This window comes from Muntiacus reevesi, chromosome 18, assembly GCF_963930625.1.
Source record: "Muntiacus reevesi chromosome 18, mMunRee1.1, whole genome shotgun sequence".
In the NCBI taxonomy this organism is placed as follows: Eukaryota; Metazoa; Chordata; class Mammalia; order Artiodactyla; family Cervidae; genus Muntiacus; species Muntiacus reevesi.
In genome coordinates this window covers 56,064,485-56,085,558 of record NC_089266.1, presented here as the reverse complement: position 1 = coordinate 56,085,558, position 21,074 = coordinate 56,064,485, and the positions used below count along the sequence as shown (strand labels likewise).

The 21,074-nt window shown below is 39.7% G+C and overlaps 1 protein-coding gene across 8 annotated transcripts in view; it reads left to right on the top strand.

Moving 5' to 3' along the window:
• Positions 1–21,074, top strand: part of STXBP4 (syntaxin binding protein 4) — a 204,714-nt gene that overhangs the window by 174,138 nt on the left and 9,502 nt on the right. For all 8 annotated transcript variants that reach the window (XM_065908595.1, XM_065908592.1, XM_065908598.1 and 5 more), the window contains one exon: positions 7,173–7,230. In XM_065908595.1, coding sequence (XP_065764667.1) covers positions 7,173–7,230 — 58 coding nt within the window. The remainder of the gene's footprint in view (positions 1–7,172; positions 7,231–21,074) is intronic.

Sequence of the window (21,074 nt, the reverse complement as noted above, 5' to 3'; positions counted from 1 at the left end):
TGTTTTTCTTTTACTAAATGTTAGCATGAGTGAAATAGAGATGATATGATTTCCTGTATTAAGAGAGGATTGTAAAAAAAAAAAAAATCCCAGCATATTAGTAGAGATTTCCTCTGTAGATAAACACCTTTCCTGTATTAAACGTCCAGAATGCTCTGTCTCTACAACCATAAAAGATGAAGACGGAGCTATTATTTTTCTTACTCTGAGTAATAGCGGTCTCCTTTAGTATATCATTGCGTAGTTATATATTCTTTGGTAAGAGCGTCATGATAACCCTGTCAGCTAGGCAAGAGGACTGCTCCTCTCACTGCCATACAGACTCCACGAGATTACTGCTTTCCCATGGTTTCTCAGTTTATAGTTGAGGGATATTACATACAGATTCAGGTTTTGTGACTGCAAAAAAAGGTCACTATGTGATGAATGTTACATTCTTTAGTGAAGCTTCCTTAACTGTGAGTTAGAGATTCTCTTTTTTCTCATAGCCACCTTTCCCCGAGCTTTTTCCCTCTCCTATCTCTTTTTCTCAAGATGCATGCATGCGTGCTAAGTCACTTCAGTCATGTCCAACTCTTTGCAATCCTATGGACTGTAGCCTGCCATGGGATTCTCCAGGCAAGAACACTGCAGTGGGTTGCCATGCCCTCCTCCAGGGGATCTTCCTGACCCAGGGATCGAACCCGGGTCTCTCATCTCCTTCATTGGCAGGCAGGTTCTTTACCACTAGTGCCATCTGGGAAGACTTTTCTCAAGATATCAGATGCTAAAAGTCAAATGTGTTTGAGTTTTTATAACAATTACACCAGCAAATGTTTTTTCAGATAGATTTGGTTATTTGAGCTCTCTGAGACTGAGGCTATTGTCTTTGTTGTATTTCTAGAATTCTCATTCTCCATCATTTTTCCCCATCCCAGCTCCTGCCATCATCTGTGTGAGTTCACCACCTTTACTTTCCAGTTCATTTTGTCCAATGCCCATTTTTCCCCAGATTACTGTGGTCTTCCACTCCCACCACAGTCCTTGGCACCAACAGACAGTGGTTCAGACTCCTGACTCTCCCACTCAAACCTCCCAGCTTTCCAGCTCAAAACATGGTTTACTGGCTTCAGTAAGATCTACTTTCTCTGTCCTTCAGCTTCCACTGTTATTCTGATCTTCCTGTCAGCTTAAAGCCTGGGGCCCATTATTCCAATCATTCTTACACATTCCCTCAGCTCACCTGGTGCTCTCTCCTTCCATCCCATCATTTAACAAGACTCTGGGCCTCAACAAGCTCAGTCTTTACCTTCTGCAGAATATACCCATGTAATGAGCAACCCTGCAGTCACACAACCATAATTCACTCTATTCCACTAGATCTTCTAGTGTGTAGTTATCTTAAAGCTCAGTATTGTCTCTGGATCTGGTTCTGATGGCGGTTTTATCTTTTGGCAATGGATCTTTTTATTTCCTCTTGCTTTTTTGTGTCTCATAATTTTGATTGTCATTCACTGAAGGTACAAAACTATAGGGACTGAGGCAAGTGTTATTTAAACTCAGATCGGGCCTGTATCGTCTCTGTCAGGCCTTTAGTGTGGGGAGGGCTATTCACCCTCATTTGTAGGCAGGCTCGTTTTGCGTTTTGTTTCTAGGCTTGTGCTAAGTTTGCCACAAGCTTCGCATTCCTCCAGTCCTTGACTGCTGTCACCGTGTGCTTCAGTGAGGTCTGGGGTGCTGGGGGTGGGGACCCTCAGTATACCTGCTACCGACTCAGCGCATGTTTCCTGTCTGCTCTCTCGCCTTCCCCCAGAGCAGGCAGCTCGGTGCCAGGTGAGTGGTAGGTGTGGGGCATGGGGGCTGTGGGAGGGGCTCTTGGCTTTCCTACTGCAGTCTCTGGGTTTGAGGCAGGCCCTATGCCCGAGTCTCAGGGGTAGGACTTTCTCAGCCTTCCTGTCCCTGCTTAGCAAGCTCCTAAGTGCTCAGGTGGGTTTCCTGCCCCCTGCTTGTAGGTCAGACTGTGCTTCATTCACATCAGTGCAGGACTCTAGATGTGGAAGACCTCCTGCCCTCACCTCCCCGGTGACGTAGTGTCAGTGCAGGGTGAAGACATCAGGTTTTCTACCCACCCCACCCCCAGGACAAAGGTGGTTTCCTGCAGTCTGGGAGGCACTGGGGCTGTGACGGTCCCTTGCCCCGGCCCCAGGAACAGATGAGCAGCCTTGTGTCACACAAAGTCCTGTCCACGGTGTGGGAGTTGGAGTGGCCCTTGCTTCTCCAGCTGCAGCAGCTATTACTTCATGTCAGAGAAGGATCCAGGGCGTGGATGATACGCCTGCTGCACCCTGGAACCTGCGCGGGTCCTGTGTACACCCGCACCACGCAGGGACTCTGTCCGGTCTCCTGCCCACCCTCAATCCTTCTCATGAGAGAAAGCAGACTCTCTTGTATCTAGGGCTCTGGGGACACCAAACTACCTTGCTAGCCCATAGGCAGGCTTTACAGGTTGATTACAGTTTTAGCTGTCTTCTTCTTGCCTCCTTTAATGGCAGCACTTTTTCCTGTGCTCTGCCAAGAGAGAACGAGTTCACATGGCCCATCTTCTCTGACAGGGACTTATCACCCTTTGGAATTCAGGTCAGCTGAGGGCCACTCAGTGAGGAACCAGTCTCTGAGCTGTGCAGCTTTCCCCATGTAGGGTCAGAACAACAGTGTCTTGCAGCTTTCCTCATCTTAAGCAGCAGATCTCCTGCTTCCCTTTTAAGAAACTTTCAAACAGTTTTAACGTGGCCTGCAAACCCTGCAAGGTCCTATCTGCCTGTCTCCCCACACAGCCTCCTGTCGCTCCTCTTCGCCCTCGCTCACCACCCTCCAGTAACAGTGCTCTCTCAGTCCCGCAGACAGAGCTCATCCCCCTCCCAGAGCCTTTGCGCTTGCTGTCACTCCGCAGCCTAGAGCGTTCTTGCCCACATCTGTACCCGCGTGACTCCAGCAATTCCAGACAGTCTTCCTCACAGCTGGCCAGTATCCCCGTATCTAACATGGTGTCTTTAATCAGTCCCCAAGGGTGATTATTTAGATTTTCAGTCTTTTACTTTTATAATTAATTATCTTGTACATAAAGGTTATCTGTAAGATAAATTCTTAAAGAACTGCTGGATCATATGGAGCCAGTTCAGGGCTTTCCCTGGTGGCTCAGATAGTAAAGAATCTGCCTGCAATGCGGGAGAAGTGAAGTGAAGTCGCTCAGTCATGTCCGACTCTTTGCGACCCCATGGACTATAGCCTACCAGGCTCCTCCGTCCATGGCATTTTCCAGGCAAGAGTACTGGAGTGGGTTGCCATTTCCTTCTCCAATTCCTGGGTCAGGAAGATCCCCTAGATTCACTATGTGAATTCGCTATTCACAGTGACAGCCCACTCCTGTATTATTGCCTGGAGAATCCCATGGACAGAAGAATCTGATGGGCTGCAGTCCATGGGGTCACAAAGAGTCAGACACGACTGAGCAGCTAACACTTTTCAGCCTAAGTAGTTAAGAGTTTGGGCCCTACTGTCTGCCAGTGTAACATTGGGCAGGTGATGGAAGCTGTCATGCCTGTTTCCTCATTTGTAAAATGAGGGTAATAACAGTACCATTAAAATTGTGAGATATGAGAAAGTCAGTACATGTGTAACAAGTGTCCAACATATGGCCACTCCATTATTATGAACTATTGTTACTGGCATTTAAAAGTTTAGGTAGATCTTGACACGGTTCTCCCATATATATGTTATCATATTTATACTCCCGTCAATATGAGAATATTGCCTCTTCATACCCTCAACACAGTGTCTTATTAAACTACTTTTTACCCTTCACTAACATGATGAATATGACCTCTCATGATAGTTTAATTTGTATTTTTCTTGTGAAGAGTGAAATTAAGCTTATTTTCATATTTTAAGTACTTTTGTGTCCTGAATGTTCTACAGACTCCTATTTGTCATTTCCTTTCTTTTACTAATTTATAGAAGTTATTTATATGTTAAGGAGTTAAACTTTTGTCTGTGCTATGAATTACTCTTTCAGAGTATTCAGTACTTTTCTTTCCTAGTACTTATTCCTATTTTTGATGATGTCTTTATTTATGATTACTTTTTTAATGTTCCATAAGACCAAGGTCCAAGTTTATTTGTTATTCATTATCTATCAAACACCAAGTAAAATGCTGAACACATAAAAATAATCAATTACAAAAAATGATCAATAAATATTTAATGAATGGGCCAAATATGACAAAGAGAACTTTAATACATAAGTAGACTGGGGAAATGGAAGGGAGCTATTTTGTATGGGCCTGTGAGGAGTTTGGTTTTGGATACATGGAGTGTTAGGTGACAGCCAGTATTCTAAGCTGAATTTGCAGGAGACTCCTACTTTGGCAAAGTACTCATGAAGAGTACGCTGGAACAAATGACCTCTGATGGAAAGAATGTTATGTGAGGGTTCATAAACAAATACTTGCAGTCAGAAACAATAGTTGTCATAACAGTTCTAAAGCAAATATGAAAAGAAAAGGAAAATAAGAGCATTATATATTTGCGAGTATAAAGATGTGGGGAATGTAGAAAAATGTTAATGCCTTGGGTCTATTACTAGTATAACAATTATCAAAAAGTATTTAGATAATATGTTTTATTTATACCCAAATCACTCACTATGAAGTGATGAAAACCTTTACTGTGGGAAAATTGAATCCATCATAGTTATACAAGCTTGTAGAAATCAAAAGTGCCCTTTCTCTATAAAGTAGGATATTTGGTTTATCAGTATATTGTGGTTTTTAATTTATAAGTGGACAGTAATTGTGTTTTCCATCAGTGAACTCTTACGGAAAGATAGCCACTATCGCTTTAATCCCCAAGTCTGTTTTTTCAGACTGTATTACGTGCATGAAAAAGAAACCACCTTGTCTTCTAAAAAGAAATGCTGTTTTTTCAGAACAGATCATTTATTCTAAAATATTATTTCATTCACAAAAATATCTTGAGGGCTACAGTCATTGAATAATCATTTTGACTTATATAGGTATGAATTGGTACCTTTAATAAATCTGTTGTGAAGTTATAGTCCTTGTAATAATTTTAAGAAAAGAATCAGGCAGATACTCTATTTATGTGGCAAGGGGATGTGGTATCCCAAAGTCAATCTCAAGTTTCAAAGGATCCTATGGATTAAAAGATACTGTCTTTAAAGTACGAATATTTTTTCTCCTTGTTAAAAAAAAAAAAAAGGCCTGTGAATTAAGATTAGAAATATGACTGTAACTGCACTTGACAGACAAGTCATTTAAAGAAAAATCTTAGTCACATTAGAATGACTTTCTACTTTTAGCATGTCTTTGCCTTATTGATTAGCATTCCTGGCATTTCTGAACATTTTTGTCATAGAAGCATAGTTTTTGTGTATAGTCATCAGATTCTTCCCTTCAAGTGAGAGACTTGTCAATGAAGAATGAAGTGATCTGTAACAAAGATGCAGAAAGCGTAAAGAAGGTAATATGAACTGGAACAGCAGCAACGGTTGATGACGGCCTGTCTGACTAAATGAGTGCTGGCCATGAATACTAGCAGAGATGTATACAGTGTCACTTCAGGGGCTTTTAAGAAACCAGTCATTTGCTTATGATGAGTCCCCAGAAATGCTTATTTTCTGCTTAAAATAGAAACATTTACTTATTAATAAGTAAAAGAAACTCCTAGGTGGCCTGTGCTAATCTGCAGAGGAAATAATTATAGAATTTTGGGCCAAGGTCTTATTTTATACAACTTGTGTTAAAAGATTGGAGGTAAATATAAAATAAAGCTTGTTCTGTTTTTCTTAATTATAGAAACAACATACTTAGAGCTGTTCTCAAAGAATGCAAAGTAAATGGTGATCGAGTAAGGTTTTATTTCATTCATAGTTGCTCTTCCTGATTTTTGCTCTGCTGCTTGGCTGAGACTTTGAAAGTGAAGTCAATGGTTTGTTGTTATAGCTTAATTACTTTCTAAAGAAGTAAGCTACCTGTGCCATGAGTCTGTTCTTTGGTGTGTTAATATAGCATATACCCTTGAAAGGAGACTTGATAAGTCAGTACCAAAGACTGATCCAAAAGGTCAATTACAATCCTTAATAGTACTCAGGGGTGGAGCCAAGGATGTTCGAAAGGAGTTCTAAAGGAGTACCACCCATCTATGAGCAGTAAACTCTTTGCAACCCCATGGACTGTAGCCCACCAGGCTCCTGTGTCCGTGGAATTTTCCAGGCAAGAATACTGGAGCGGGTTGCCATTTCCTTCTCCTGGGGATCTTCCCGACCCAGAAAGAGATCAAATGTCTCTTGCACCTTTTATATTGGCAGACAGATTCTTTATCTCTAGTGTGCCTCTGGGGAAGGCCATACTACCCATAACTGGAATATAAGAGAATGGGCTGTCTCAACCTGAACCTGTTCTGTTGGCATGATGAGGATAAAAATGTACTCATTTACAGAAATACGGTCAAATAATTGCTTGCTTACTTCAGTCTGCATTTCTTTACATCTGACTAATTATTCTCAACCCCATTACAGAAATGGAACCTAAGTTTAGCAAATTATTTGGCCATTTATGTTTAGTGCACAAAATTCTTAATTAGTGAAATAAAATACCACAATTCAAGGTAAATCACTTTGCTAAGCTTTCAGATTTCATAAGGTATTTTGTCTTGTGCAAGAGCTACTTGCAAACCCCTGCTGATCTGGCACTCATATAGCAATTCCCTGTAGAACTGAGTGGAAGAATGCAAAGGGAGCCAATTAAAGAAACTTTGAGCCCAAATAGATAAGCAGAGGCCATCTTGTCCATCCTTCTGCCTCCAGGCAAAAACCATCCGCTGCACCACAAGTTTTTGCGTGAATCCTTCTGACAAAAATGCTCACCACATGTAAATGAGAAGTCATAATCCATTTAATCAACTAAAGCAGATTGTTAACTGAAGACTTATTTATTGTGTTCTAAGATGCTGAATATGAAAGCTCATCTGAATTGTTTTAATTCCTCCTTTCTAGACAATTATTTTATACAAGAAACATACTCAAATAATTGTAAAGCTGTGGGAATTTTGTGCCCAGGAAATAAAGTTATCTTTATCATCTTATTAAATGTATTTTTGGTTTCCTTTCACTGTAGGTCTACCTTACGGGTGGGAGGAAGCTTACACAGCAGATGGAATCAAGTACTTCATCAAGTAAGTACAAGCATCCCAACCAAGTAAGCAGTTTTCTTCACATCTGGAGAGAACCTGGAAGTTGCAGAATAATCAGTAAAACCAAGAAACCCTCTTGGAGGTTACAAAAATTAGTAACAAGAAATGAAACTTCACCATTTTCATCTCATGTGATTTAAATGTTAATATCATTTAGGGAGGAGAAAATCTGATAATCAATTCAAGGGAAACATCAAGAAATTGGAACAAGACTGTCACTTAAACCCAAATGTTGGCTGCCTGAATTCATTTCTGGCTAAAAGTATTAATATTTATGCAAAGTTAATATCTATTGAAAAAATCTGTTTTGTGTCTTAAAACTTATTAACAATAATACTAATAATAATCCACATTTTTCATGCTCTACAGTATACACAGTTCATTCATTCTACAAAGATTCTTTGAGCATTTGCTGTGTGGCAGGCAATATTCCATACTGTAGTGAAATATATAGGCTGTTTTTCTGATATTAGGGAGTTTACTTAATAGGGAAGAAAAACATGCAATATATAACTGAATAGATAAATGAGACAGTGTAAGAACAGATCCCATCTCAGTGGACTCTCAGAACATCCTTCATTTAGAGAAGAAGAAAATAAGTAACTAGAGAAGTTGTCCAAAAATCCACAGCTAACTACATCACCAAACCAGGAGAGAATCCAAGTCTTCTGCCACCAGGATTCTTTCTGCTGTGCTAGACTGTCACTGATAGAGACCTTTCTTTTAAAGTCTTCACAGAAATGCGTTTTCTAGCTGTACTTCCACTGTGTTCTGGGTAACTCTTCTCATGTCAGAGTTGGAGTTAGGAGAACACAAAGGGGACTCCCAACAGAGTCTGCAGATCTCAAGAGACTTTCTTACATGACCTTTTCGTAAGCAAATGATCCTTGATATGCACGTGGGGAGGAAAAGAGAGATGTGTCCTTGCTGCTCTTTCAAATGTAGAAGTATTTTTCTAAGCATATCCACATTTTGAATTTTTAAGTTTCGTGATTTTACACAGATTCCCACATCTCTCTTCATCTCAGTTTTCTCATCAAAAAATAAGGGGGATTTTACCTGCTTTATAGAGTTGTTAAATGTTAAGTACCTACCATAAAATTTTGAACACAATAGATGCCTACTAAGATAGTCGTCATTAATTTACAATATGGAGAAAACATCATGGTGGAAAAAAGAACAGGAAAAATTGTATGACATTTAAAACATTTAAAAATTCAAAAGCTTCATATTTTAAAAACATTTAAGGAAAAGCTAGGGGTAACCCTGGCAAAGTATTTTCTTGATTTATTTTTCTTTTGGTCTCTAGCAAAAAGTAGTTAACAAAGTAAAGGTGTAGCTTATAACATATGAAGGAGAAAGGGACTTTCGGAGCAAAGAACTCAGGAATTCCATGTACAGATTACATTTAGGGTCACTTCCCAAATCGTAATTCTTCCGGAAGGAACATTTTGCTTCAATATGCTGTTTTAAGTATGTTTATTTCCTGAAAGACTTGAATCACTATTGTGTAGGGATGGCAAGAAAATGAAAAACCACATTCAAATTTGCATAGGATTTCTTTCTTATGTCAATTGGGAAAGAATCCGCCTGCAATGCAAGAGACTCCGGTTTGATTCCTGGGTCGGAAAGATCCCCTGGAGAAGGGAAAGGAAAGTCTACCCACTCCGATATTCTGGCCTGGAGAATGTCCATGGGGTCACAAAGAGTTGGACACGACTGAGCAAGTTTCACTTCACTTTTCTTTCTTATGTTCACTTTGTGATGCATACGGGAAAAAGTGTAGGGATGGGGGATGATGCTTAGCAACTAGGCATCTGTTAGGTGTTTTTTTTAATGCATTACATCAAGTAATCTTCCTAACAGTGTGGAAAGTGGGCATTGCTCAGCTCTTAATAGGATGATGTGATGGTGGTGAGCTGCATCCTGCTGTCAACCATGCCTATCTTCTAGAAGATCTCCAAAAGAAGTGCTCCATCAAAGAAAGGCAAACTAGCCTTCACTGTAAACCAGGGTTCTTAATTCAGAGACCTTTGAAAAATGTCGGTAAAGGAGTCTGGACGCAGTGGGGAACTCCACCCCAGCTGAGCCTTAGCCACCTGTCAGTATCCTAACACAGAGCTGTGTCAGCGCCTACGCAGTGCCCTGGGAGGCAAGGATGCTAAGGGCACCACCACCCACCACCAAGGAAAGGGAGGGGAGAGGCGTGAGTGTGAGAGGGTGAGGGTGAGCACGCCCCATTGCCTGGGACCCAGAGGTTTAAGCCCCTGTCCTTTGCGGGCTGCAACAGTAGCCTCAGGCTGGGCTTCTGCTACAAAGGAGAATAGCATTCAAGGAGAGGAGGAAAGAGAAGTAAGCAAGCCCTTTGACTGCCTTGAGATCTATCTCACTCTCTGTGAAGAAATAGAGACACTGCATTTGTGTAGTCCACTCCAGTCATAGGAAGCACATTCCTTAGGGAGTTCTCCTCCTTGACCTTAATCTTAACTCCTACCAAGAGCAGAAGAGATAAGATTTTTTAAAGGATAGTGGTGGGTATCCTTGTCTCTCTGTTGCCATTGGAGAAACTGGAAAAGAGGTTAAACTTGTCCAGGTCATGCAGTAGTAAAATTTCAGAGCCAAGATACAGATCCAGGGTTGTCTGAGTCCAAGCCATCCCCCCCCCCAAAACATGCACCCATGCTACACCTCTCCGTCTCCTTATTTTAACTTGGTATGTTTACATGTGACCAGAAAAATTTTTTAAACAGATCTTGATTAAGTTAGAATTCTATACTTGTCTCATGGAGGAATGGGGTGCTTACCATCCAGCACCAACATTTATTTTAGTTTAATTATTCTTAATGGATATCTTATTCTAAAAGTACTGCATGCTTCCCTACCTTCTTATACCAAGGCCAGTGAACAAAATCATTATGAACCAATCTTATACACAATTCAGTGAGTTCTGCAGGGGAATATTGAGCAATATAAGCTAGAATAGAGACACAACTGTCATCTCTCCATGCTCTCAGCATGCCTGGCCATCTCCTTATCTCCATTCCCCTTTTTTGTCCTCTACACACTTTACCGTCTTCCCCAGGAGTTTCTTATTTGAGGAAGACAGGATGCCAAATAATCAGACTAATTTGAATTGCTTGTAAATAGTTCTTGAGTGCCGAAGGTGTAAAAGAATACACTTGCAATACAGGAGACCTGAGTTCGATCCCTGGGTCAGGAAGAACCCCTGGAGGAGGAAATGGCAACCCGCTCCAGTATTTTTGCCAGGATAATCTCATAGACAGAAGATCCCGGTGGGCTGCCATCCATAGAGCCACCAGAGTCTGACACAACTTGGTGACTAAACCACCACCAGTCCCGAAGTGTGAGTCTACAGGGGATTGTATGTGAATCAGATGTGTAAGTTCCAATGCTGGTGCATTTGTTTGAGGAAGGCCATCTTGTGTAGGGAAAAGAAGACCCTGGGCTTTGGGTTTGCAGCAAGTTGGGTTCAAATGCTGGTGGCTGCATAGCTTTGCTGAACAACCTCGGCGTATGTGCTTAACCTCTCTGGGCTTTAATGTCTTCGTTTATAAAATGGAAAGACTATTAGCCCTCCATAGAGTAAATTCCTCACAGAATGAATGAGTTTATGTATGTAAAGAGTGTATCATGACACCTGACCCAGAGCATACACTTTGAGCCAAGGTTAGGCCTCTTCACTCCCTCCTCACTGCCATCTCCATGAAGGTTTCATCTCAGCTCTTTGTTGCATTCAGGTGGGTTGCTAAATAAGTAATGTCCAAATAAGCAAGTATCCACTTTATGTCTTCCTATTTAGATTTTTGTTTTTTCATCTTCTCACTATCCCAACCAAAATTTTGAGCCTGGATAGACTGTGTTAGCTTTTGAGTAGGAGTAGTTCATTTACCATGTGAATCATACTTTGGAGGTAAGAATAGCAAGTAATGAACTCAGGTCATTGCCTCTGTCACCTTTACTTAAAAAGAACAGTGACTGAAATCACCTTTTGGGAACATTGGCGTAGATGATAGTCTGTGTACATACAATCTCTTCCCTGAGATTGACACCTGTCAGCATCTTACCAGAAACTGAATGGTTCCATCTGGTAGAAGCCTCGCCTCGGGCAAAGGAATAACTGTCAGTGCTGTCCTGAGAACACCTAGATGAAGATGGTCCTCACTGAATATTCCCATCCACCCACATGTCCATTGCACATGCATTAACACTTTGTAGATAGTCATCTGCTTACATTCTGACACAAGAGAAGAAAGCATTTTACCTGGTGTAAACAAGTACAGTCAAAATGCTGGCATTGTTAGAGCCAGCATTTCATGGAATTAACAAACTTCTATATATGTATATGTGTATATGCAAATATTTGTATTCACATATGCAAATAGGCAGAGCTTACCCACTTGCTATATATATCAATGCATTCAAGGGAAATTTTTCTTCTTTTCTCATTAGGGAAAGAATTACAGCATTCTTCTATTCAATGACAAAATGCCAATTATCTTGATGTTGCTATAATGAGATTATCTAGTGAATCTGACCATCTTACCACCCAACTTCTTATCTTCCATTTGTAGTTATATACTATTACATATTTACAATAGTTTTTTGACATGATTCCACTTTAAAAGTTCATATACTTTGCATGTTATAATTTAACAAAATTATGATAAGACCTATGTTTAATAGTAAAAAATGAACTTAAATATTACAAACTAGAATAGCTGCTACATTGCTTTCACTGAACTCTTTTTTTTCTATTGAAAAAAAATAGAGATTCACTGTGATCAATAGCCTTGATTTCATGTATTAATTCTCTATTGCTGCTTAATAAATTCCCACAAATTTTGCAGCCTTAAACAGTAAACATTTATTTTCTTACCCAAGTTTCAGAGGGTCAAGAACCAGAAGTGCTTTTGCTAGATCATTCTGATTCTCTGTCTGTCTGGGTTTCTCATGAAGTTGTAATCAAGCACTTCGTGAGGTTTGGGAATTGAAGAGTAGCTTAGTGGGGCTGGAGTATTTGTTCCAGCTCACATATGAGGTTTCAGTTCCTCACTGTACCTGGCCCTCTCTCCATTGAAAGGGTCATAGGGCTGCACAAACCTGGCCGCTGGCTTCCTCAGAGCAAGGGGCAAGAGAAACAGTGAGAGAAAGAGAAACACCGAAATAGCAGCTGCAGTCTTTTTCTTTTTTTTTTTCCACTTATTTTTTTTAGTTGGAGGCTAATCACTTTACAATACTGCAGGGGGTCTTGTCATACATTGACATGATGAAAGAAATCAAAGAGGACACAAACAGATGGAGAAACATACCGTGTTCATGGATTGGAAGAATCAATATTGTCAAAATGGCTATTTTACCCAAAACAATCTATAGATTCAATGCAATCCCTATTAAGCTGCCAACGGTATTTTTCACAGAACTAGAACAAATAATTTCTCAATTTGTATGGAAATACAAAAAACCTCGAATAGCCAAAGTAATCTTACAGAGTCTTTTATAACCAGTCTCAGAAGCAAGCAACTTACTTTCTGCCACACACTACTGTTCACACAGACCATCCCCAGTACAGTGTAGGAGCCAGCTGCATAAGAATGTGCATGCCAGAAGGTAAAGGGCTGTCATGGAGGATGCCTGCCACAGTGCTGTTTGACAATGTAGTATGTGTAATATAGTAATAATTAAGTTATTATATAATCTATACATTTGTATAAACAACACAGAAACCTCAATATCATATTCTTGCTTGAAACATTAAGTTGTATTGTTGCCAATTTTTTCAAGTAGGTATAATCATTGGTTTTTGTTGGTTTTTTTTTTTTCATTTATTTTTATTAGTTGGAGGCTAATTACTTTACAATATTGTAGTGGTTTTTGCCATACATTGACATGAATCAGCCATGGATTTACATGTGTTCCCCATCCCAATCCCCCCACCACCTCCCTCCCCATCCCATCCCTCTGGGTCTTCCCAGTGCACCAGCCCTGAGCACTTGTCTCATGCATCCAGCGTGGGCTGGCGATCTGTTTCACCCTTGATAATATAATTGTTTCAATGCTATTCTCTCAGATCATCCCACCCTTGCCTTCTCCCACAGAGTCCCAAAGTCTGTTCTGTACATCTGTGTCTCTTTTTCTGTTTTGCGTATAGGGTTATCATTACCATCTTTTTAAATTCCATATATATGCCTTAGTATACTGTATTGGTCTTTATCTTTCTGGCTTACTTCACTCTGTATAATGGGCTCCAGTTTCATCCATCTCATTAGAACTGATTCAAATGAATTCTTTTTAATGGCTGAGCAATATTCCATTGTGTATATGTACCATAGCTTCCTTATCCATTCGTCTGCTGCTGGGCATCTAGGTTGCTTTCATGTCCTGGCAATTATAAACAGTGCTGCAATGAACATTGGGGTACATGTGTCTCTTTCATAATCATTGGTTTTTAAAAGTGACTCATACTTGACTTATAATTCCTTTTTGTTGATACACCTTTATATCAGATGCTGAAATCTGAGATAGCACTCCACATATTATAAAACCTGTTCTCCATTACATAGGAGATATTAACTTCCAGCATTACCACTGCATATCAAAAAAAAAATCAGTCTGTGATTTCTAAATAAAACAGAAGTTTCTGTCTATAGCAGAGAAGGCAAATAGATTTCAAATCACTTTCTCAAGTGTTGCTTGTGAAGAATTCTGAAGCCACATTCAGCCTCACTGATGTGTGCCTTGATTCATCAGCAGTGTCTGCTGTGGATGCCAGGGGAAGAGGCATGTGGGACATGTGCCACATCTTGTGGGCTCTGGTCTTCCACAGCATGTTGCCAACACAGGAACTCTGTGGAATGAGCAGTAATAATGCAAACTGTAGGTCAGAATGAAAAGTTAAACAGTGATGCCTCCCCCCAAAACAAGTTCAGTATATAAAAGCTTTGCCTTTATGACTTCAAAGGAAAGCTGATTTCCAATGGGCATGTTTTTCTCATGTCTTTCTAGTCAGAGTTCATCAGCTACCCTAAATGATTGTCTGAATTTGGGGTGTTAAAGTTTTAGTCAATCATGTCTAACTCTTTGTGACCCCATGGACTGTAGCCCACCGGGCTCCTCTGTCCATGGGATTCTCCAGGCAGGAATACTGGAGTGGGTAGACATTCCCTTCTCCAAGGGATCTTCCCAACCCAGGGATCAAACCCAGGTCTCCTGCATTGCAGGCAGAATCTTTACCATCTGAGCCACCAGGGAAGCCCAGCTTGGGGTAGAATATCCTATTAGGTTGTTTCCAGGCAGGAAAAAGTGTAGACCATAACCTACATATGAATGAAATTTGTCATTGTCAGCCTGCTGTATTAATTAAAGGCTTAAGTTACATTCATCATCTCATTTATAAAATAATGCACGTAGTGTCTGTAATAGGTAATTCTAACATGACTAGAAATTAGGGAGATTAGGGAAGGGAGGGTGGAGAGGAAGGGGTGTTTTTCCTAAATCCTTGGCAGATGATTTTTTTTTAATTTATTTATTTTTAACTGGAGAATAATTGCCTTACAATACTGATCCGTTTTGCGAAGCATGGGAAGGACAGAGACTAAGCGCCCACGCTGACATGAAGCCCCACAGGTGCACACGTCCCTCCCTCTGGGGCCTCTCCCGCCCCTCGAGGGTGTCGCAGCCCCAGTGTGAGGCCCCCGGGTCACACGGTGAATCCCTGCTGGCGTCCACTGTATGTTCGGTGGTGTGTATGTTTCCATGATACCCTCTGTATTCATCCCACCACTCCGTCCCCCCGCCCCGTGTCCAACACTCTGTTCCCTATGTCTGTTCTCCCGTGCTGCTTGGCAAATGATTTAACTCCACTTTACTAGATAGTGTCAAGAGCCCTCCTCTGAAGGCCTCATTAATTTGTCTGCTTTGATTAATTTTGAATGAGTTAAGAAAAACCCACAGACAGACCTCTAAAGTCTAAGTCTCACTTGATGAACTATTAGGGCAATTTCTATGCCCCTAACTTTAGTGTCAGTAAGGAGCAATGGGGTAGGTGCCTCAATCCTGAGCATTTCATTCTTAATAAGACTATAATGAAGAAACCCGCAGGGGACTTGAGGGAGGGAAGATAGAGCTTTTTTTTCTTTTTCTTTCCATTTATTTTTATTAGTTGGAGGGTAATTACTTTACAATATTGTAGTGGTTTTTGCCATACATTGACATGAATCAGCCATGGATTTACATGTATTCCCCCAACAGCATCGAAACATGTATATTATCAAGGGTGCATCCAAACCAGCCCAGGTTGGATGCATGAGACAAGTGCTCGGGGCTGGTGCACTGGGAAGATGGAGCTTTTTAACGGTTTGTCCCCAAACACTTCTTAGCTATGAGTAAATTGTAAGGTATTGAAACCACTAGTTTGGATGTACACATCTATGTGATAACTGGTTAAGAATATCTAGTAACTAGTACAGTGCCTGGTAGGTGCAGGGACTGAATAAATATTAATATTTATCAAATGAGTGAATACTAGCTTTAAGGGAGCAGTTTTTTGGGGGGAAATATGGGCCTTAGTATCAGAAAGGGCTGGTTTTGTTTTTTTGTTTTGCTGCATGTGTGGCTTGTGGGATCTTAATTCCCCGTACCAGGAATCTAATTCCTGGACCACCAGGGAATTTCCCAGACCTAGTATCCAATGTTTATGCCACCATTTTTTACTGTAAATTTGATGTAATTGATATTATTTCAATTGTCTGTACTCCCATTTCCTATCGAAAAACAAAGATAGCAGTTTATCCAGTTTTGAGAGTTGCATAAACTAACTCACCTGCCATAAGGTGAGTGCATAACAGATGTTGGTTTCCCCTACCTTCCCCTGTATTATTCTACTGCTATTTGCCAATGGAGGAGTTTTAAATGAGAGCATCTGCACAGTTGCAAATAGAAACCAACAGCCCAAACCTACCCCCATGCCCCTCCCCAGCCAGCCAGAGCCGTGTGACAGTAGCAGAGAGACGGCAGTGCTCAGGAGCCCGAGACGCCGCCCTGGATGTTCTATAAATACGGCACAGGGCGCAGCCGCATGCAGCACGGGATGAGCACCTGTCATTCAGACAGGAGGCCAGCCAGCTGCCAAGGTTGCTCAGGATGCCGGAGCCCACTGAAATGAATAAAGCATCCAGATCCAAGCAGACAACATCAAACTCTTTTTCTCCCCCCATTTAACCAATGACAGGTATGATTGAGGCAGGAAGCATGTTTTTTTAGCATTTTATCAGAAAGATATAAAAAAAATCTTTAGAGATTGTGTGAAGTACTTTGGAAATTCATTACCTTTCTAGGGTTATACTTTTTTCTTGATTTATATTTTGTTTAATTGTTTTTAATTTTGGAAGTTCTAAAAATACAGAACAGTATGAAAAATAATAAACTATTATCTAGTACCCACTAACATTTTATTATATTTTCTTTTAGTATTTTTTAATTAAAAAGACATTTTAGATCAAACTGAAGTCCGCTTTGTTCTCCATTCTCTGTCGTATCCCATTCCTGGAGACAATTGCTGTTATGAATTTAAGATGTATTCTTAAAATATTTGTAATACTTTTCATGTGCAGAGGACATATTAGTATATTTCAGTATTTTAAATGTACAAGAGGGACAGTTTACCCTACATATTTTTTTGTATGTGTCATCTTACAAGTTGCTTTTCTCATTCAGTATTGATTTAACCATGAGTATCTTGATTAGTGAATGAGCCTTATTTGTTTATATTATTTATGGTATTTGTAGGGTTATATTAAATACTTTCATTTAGCCAAATATATAATCTTCTCTGCCTCCAAGACCCTTTATTTAAATTGCTCAATAAATACTAACTTTTTTGTCACTTTCCCTTCCAAATTTGGTCACTGTATTAGTCTGCTAAGGCTTCCATAACAAAATACCACAGACTGGGTGGCTTAAACTGGGTGAGAACTTTTTTCTCACAGTTCTGGAGGCTAGAAGGCCAAGATCAAGATGCCATCAGGATTCACATCTTGCAAGGCCCCTCTTCTGGGTGTAGACACCTGCCTTCTCGCTGTGTCCTTACAAGGCCTCTTCTCTGTTCATGGAAAGAAAGATCTAGAGTGTCTTCCTTTTCTTACAAGGACACTAATCTCACTGGATCAGAGTCTTACCTCCATGATCTCACCTAATCTTAATCATCTCCACAAAGGCCGCATTCTCCACCAGAGCCACATTAGGGTTTAGGGCTGCAGCATAGAGCTGGGAGGAGCGGAGGACCCAATTCATCCCGTAACAGTGGCTTCTCCCTTAAATTACTTTCCATAGATCTCTAGTACCTTTTCCTTCAGCCAATAATCTCCAGTACAATATAGCATATAATCTTTCTTGCTGTATATTTGCCAAGTTTAATGCAAATTGCAAGAATTAATACATATCCAATGCCCATTCCCTCAAGACGTAGTCTGCAGTGGGAGAAGTAGTTGATGGGGCACGGGGGTGTGATAAGTGGAATATTGGCTCCCCGGTAATATTAATGAGCTAATCCCCAGAATGTTTGAGTATATTAAGTTCCATGGCAAAGGGGTGTTAAAGCTGTAGGTAGAATTAGGGTTGCTAATCAGCCGACTTTAAAATAAGGAGGTTATCCTGGGTTATCCATGTGTGACCAAACTAATCACATGAGTCCTCAACAGTGGAAAAGAGAGGTCGAAGGAAAGAGTCAAAGGAAAAGATGACAACGGAAGAGGATCAGAGATATATTGTGTGGCTGACTTTGAAGATGGAGGCTGAAAGTCATGGAGTATGGGTGGCCTTTAAAAGCTGGAAAGGAAAGGAGATGGATTCTGTCCTAAAGCCTCCAGAAAGAAATTTAGCCTTGCCAACACCTTGACTTGAGCTCGGTAAGAACCATGTTGGACTTCTGAGCTACAGAACCATTAGTCAGTAAGTTAGCATTTTTTAAGCACTATGTATGCAGCCACATGTTACTAGGAGAGAAACCAGAGAAAACTAATACAGAAAGTTAGAAGTGGAGGGACGAGGGTGATGCTTATGATAGACCTATTATGTGTCAGGCATGAAACTAGGGAATGTATATGTTTTCTCTATATTTATTAACACTGTTAAGACAGTTCTTATGTTTTCTAGATTGGGAAACCAAGACTCAGAGTTTAAGAAAGTTTGCCTGGGACATACGAGTAATCCAGTTAGTGCCTCTTTTTCAGTTGCTCAGTTACGTCCAACTCTTTGTGGTCCCATGGACTGCAGCATGCTGGGCTTCCCTGTCCTTCACCATCTCCCAGACCTTGCTCAAACTCATGTCCATTGAGCGAGTGATGCCATCCAACCATCTCATCCTCTCTCATCATCCACTTGCTGCCTGGGCAATACACAGTTTCAGGCCAGGTCTGCATGGTCTACTCTGCTACTGTGTGACCTTGGACAGGGCACTAGGACTCTCAGCTTCAGTTTTTTCAGTTGCCACATGATGTGAAAAGTTTTAAGTCTGTTTGGGAAGCAGGCATCACACATAATTTTTATTTATACTGAATGAAGTTTTTATGAATTTTGTGATAAATGCTTTTAAAATGCTTCCGAGATATAGTCTGTGATCACTGAATTAATCAGTCATATGAAGTACACTCAAGTCATGACCCCATGGACTGTAGCCCACCAGGCTCTTCTGTCCATGCAATTCTCCAGACAAGAATACTGGAGTTAGTTGCCATTTCCTTCTCCAATCAATCAATACATTGCATCTTGTAAAGCTAAAGAGCTCTTTTCAAGTGGTCTCAATCCATCCCAGAGCCTCCGTATATATTGTTGTTGAAACCAACCCATATAATAGAGCCTCAGAAAGGAATATAACCAAGTGGTAAAATTCTCAGGAGTCAGATTTGGATCCAGATCCTGGTTTTAACATTTACTAGTTTTATTACCTGAGGTAATTTATTTCACCTCTCATATATTTTAGCTTCCTCAGATATAAAATGAGGATAATAAATGTAACTATCTCTCCTTTACATATAAATATATATCCCACCCAGCTCCTCTGACCATGGGATTCTCCAGGTAAGAATACTGAAGTGGGTTGCCATGCCCTCCTCCAGGGGATCTTTCTGACCCAGGGATCAAACCCATGACTCATGTCTCCTGCATTGCCAGGCAGGTTCTTTACCACTAGCACCACCTGGGAAGCCCATATATAAAATATAAGTATGTAAATATATAAATCAGGATATATAATATTTATAAAATATAAGCATAAAAAAACTATATCAGTTTTTAAAAGTTACCCAAACCTGTCATCTGAGACCATAAAATAGCTTCTCTTTTTGAAAAATTCATTGTAGCTTTAGACTTGGGATGTTTTTGGCTATACAATAATTGACAGCAATCTAAGCCTGTGTGTATTACTTGAAAAAATATAATTCATACTTTTCATACTTTTCCAGGGCTTTTCAGTATTCATTTTTTACAAGTCTAGTGGCATAGTAATTTTTTCCAATATTATGCATAAGTAATATATTACTGTAGCTTTAGATTCTTGTACATAATGTAATACATAGGCCTAAAGATCTTTTAATTAATTGGATTTTTAAATTTTAAAATATATCTTATGTATTTTTTATAGAGAATGCCATAAATATACAATAGAAATAAAACTTGTCTTCAGAACCATAGAGATTTGGGATCCTGCTAATATTTGATCAGAGCCTCACCGGATTTCCAAATGCCTACTTGCAAAATTCTCAAAGTATTCTGTGATATTTACAGAGTTCATTAATGAGAAATATTCATTTTGCTTTTAGGGGTATGTTTCCAAATTATGTAAGAGGGAACTCTTTATATCAGTGGGAACAAGCTGCTTGCAATTTTCTCTCTAACATGTTTTGGAATGGATACTTTCTATTACTAACATGTAGTCATTCTCATAAACAGTGTCTGACAATATTAGATACTGCGTCACCAAGGTTTGGTGACTTTTTTATGTCTATTGACATGGTTCACTTTTTATTCTTGCCTTTTGTTTTCAATTGGGAATATTTTTTATTAACTTTTTAAAATTTTCATTACTACTTACAGTTTATGGCCAGCTCTTAAAATTTCTCAGTGATTTCAAGATACTGGTGCCAGAAACTTTTTGGATTAACATACTTATTTGTCTTTATTTTCTGATTCATACAAATATTATATACATAATATTCCTCTTCCCTTCATAAAAAAATCATAGTTATTTTGACTTATTGTTCTTCAGATTTATCTTAAATAGATAAAATAATGCATGCAATCTTGTTAAACTCACAATGACATATAAATAGTATCATTTACAATGAAAGATTAACAAAAGAACCTCTTTCGTCATCACAGACTATTATAAAAATGAATTTCTACAAAACTAGTGCACTTTTTTATCTTTAAACCACTTTTCTCTTAATAAGCTCTCCTAAATTTTTATTTTGAAAGAAAACATTTTGCATGCTAGGAGGTAAGAAACATAAGGAGGGTAATTATAATGGGATTTAAATAATTGACTTGTATTTCTTTGCCAGTAAAATAACGCATGTTCTCTTAGGGGTTTTTTAATAAGCTCTAAAATATGTCTTTCAAATTCTAATATTATAAAAGAAAACATGCAACACTGTCATCTTCCTGGCTCAAATATTACTGTTTTCAACAGTAGATTTGGCAATCATTCAGAGGCAAGTAGTGTTAGGCTTTTTAGATTTTCAGATATATCTGAACTGCTGTTGATTGCTCCCCAAATCAGGTCAGATGCACTCTCTACAGGAAGAGTTGCCAGA